Source organism: Gavialis gangeticus, unplaced genomic scaffold, assembly GCF_001723915.1.
Source record: "Gavialis gangeticus isolate Ggan-Ray unplaced genomic scaffold, GavGan_comp1, whole genome shotgun sequence".
Classification (NCBI taxonomy): Eukaryota; Metazoa; Chordata; order Crocodylia; family Gavialidae; genus Gavialis; species Gavialis gangeticus.
Genome location: NW_017729025.1, coordinates 102,610,576 through 102,612,389, shown reverse-complemented (window position 1 = coordinate 102,612,389; position 1,814 = coordinate 102,610,576). Strand labels below are relative to the sequence as shown.

At 43.3% G+C, this 1,814-nt stretch overlaps 1 protein-coding gene across 1 annotated transcript in view; it reads left to right on the top strand.

Moving 5' to 3' along the window:
* Nucleotides 1-1,814, top strand: part of API5 (apoptosis inhibitor 5) — a 28,061-nt gene that overhangs the window by 11,429 nt on the left and 14,818 nt on the right. Inside the window, exon 8 of the mRNA XM_019519368.1 lies at nucleotides 1,578-1,667. Coding sequence (XP_019374913.1) covers nucleotides 1,578-1,667 — 90 coding nt within the window. The remainder of the gene's footprint in view (nucleotides 1-1,577; nucleotides 1,668-1,814) is intronic.

Genomic DNA, 1,814 nt, shown 5'->3' with positions numbered 1-1,814 from the left:
GGGCTATAGTGAATTTTCGGGTGGGTGCAGCCCCCCGTAGCCCCACTCCCAGCGCTGCCACAGTGTGGCCCAAGCCTCTGATGGAAATGGCCCAGCTAGGAGCCTCTCTCTCACAGTTTGGGGGACATGTGTCCCCTCTGTGCCCTCCTAGGGTGAGTATCTCCCCCCCCCCCTTCCAGTGCCCCGCAGATGAACCTCTCATGACTCTGTCCCACCCCGGCTGTGCAGGGCCTGCCCCTGCTCCAGCCCTGCTCCCTGCTGTCAGGTGGGGCAGGGAGGGGAGACAGATCGAAGCCCCAGCAATGAGAGAAGGAGTGAGGCTAGGGCTTGGGCTTCAGTCTTTCCTGCCCCTTTCCCCACAGACTTACCTGCTGGCTGGGTACATCCCCAAATAATTTTTTCTCCCTCTGCCTTGATTTGCCCCTCTCTTCCCTCCCCACAGACTTACCTGCTTGGGGGTGAGGGTTAGCTTTTGAGTTCCTTTTAAATTCCAAAAGTGATCTCTGTCTTAAAAAAGTTGGAGACCAGTGCTTTACAATGTAGTCATTGGGCATTTCAACATTGCACTCAGCTGTAATTACTAGAAAATAATTGTTCAATAGAACCTGAGCCTCTACTGAGCCACACACAGTTGTATATATGGGCTGTGTGTGTTTAGACCTCCTGCATGCTTACTAGGGCAGAAGTGAGTGCACTCTGCAACAACAAAATCTAATGTGAGTTTTCTAGCAATGTATTGTCATATGGCTGGTCAGTTGTCCTGTGACTGTTCCAGTTAATTAGATAATGAGAGAAAAGGCTGGCAGCTGATGGAATTACACAACAAGCAGAACACCTAGCAGTAAATACAGGTACTGAAAGCCTTACTATAATTAAGAACAGTAATGACAGTGATTACTATTTGTAGCATGGTCTCTGTGAAACCGTCCGAGCTCTTGTTCCACCATGTTAAGTCTTCCAAGGAGTCTCTTAAAGTAGCCTGCTTGTTAGTTTTGTGCTTGATGCTGTACAAAACAGAATCCATGTATCAAAGAGCTTGCAGTGTGATAGACTCAGCCAGGCTGAACTGGGTCGAGCCAAGGAGTGAGTATCTTGGAGGCCTTTTTATACTATCATTGTTTCAGTCCTTAGGAGCAGGCATTATAAAAGGAGGCATATTTTAAGAGGGCTCTAAATGCACTGAGGAAGGAAGTTTAAATGAACATCTCCAATGGTCTCCTGCAGATAGGTTCAAGCTAGCTTATGTAGGCATTAACAGCAAAACAGTTATTTAAAGTACATTATCACATTAATTTTCATTGGTTGCCTACCAGCTTCCACCATTAAAAGCCAAAGTATAACTAAGATGTTCCACAGTAGGCATGAGTTGTTGGGGTTTTTGGGGGGTTTTTTAGTTTTTCCAAAATTATGGTCTATAATGCTGTTCTGTATTTACAGGGTTTGAATTTTGCCATCTGTTAAATAAGCGGTAATAATATTGCTGTAATAATATAATAATAAGCTAGAATTTGTCAATATTTTTAAGATTTTACTTATAAAGACATGCAGGCTTTACCAAGAACTATTCTTATTTGTAGGTACTGAAGCTGCTTGCTGAAATGAGTTCATTTTGTGGTGACATGGAAAAGCTAGAATCAAACTTAAAGAAGCTCTTTGATAAATTACTGGTGAGACAGTTTTATTTGTTGTGATATAATAAAAATGTTTCCTCAGTGTGAGTGATCGTTAGGAGCTTATTGCCCATTTATCTGTGGTCCTTCTGTGTTGTTAAGTTAATGACTGTTTTGAAGACACTCCTATTTATGACATGAGCA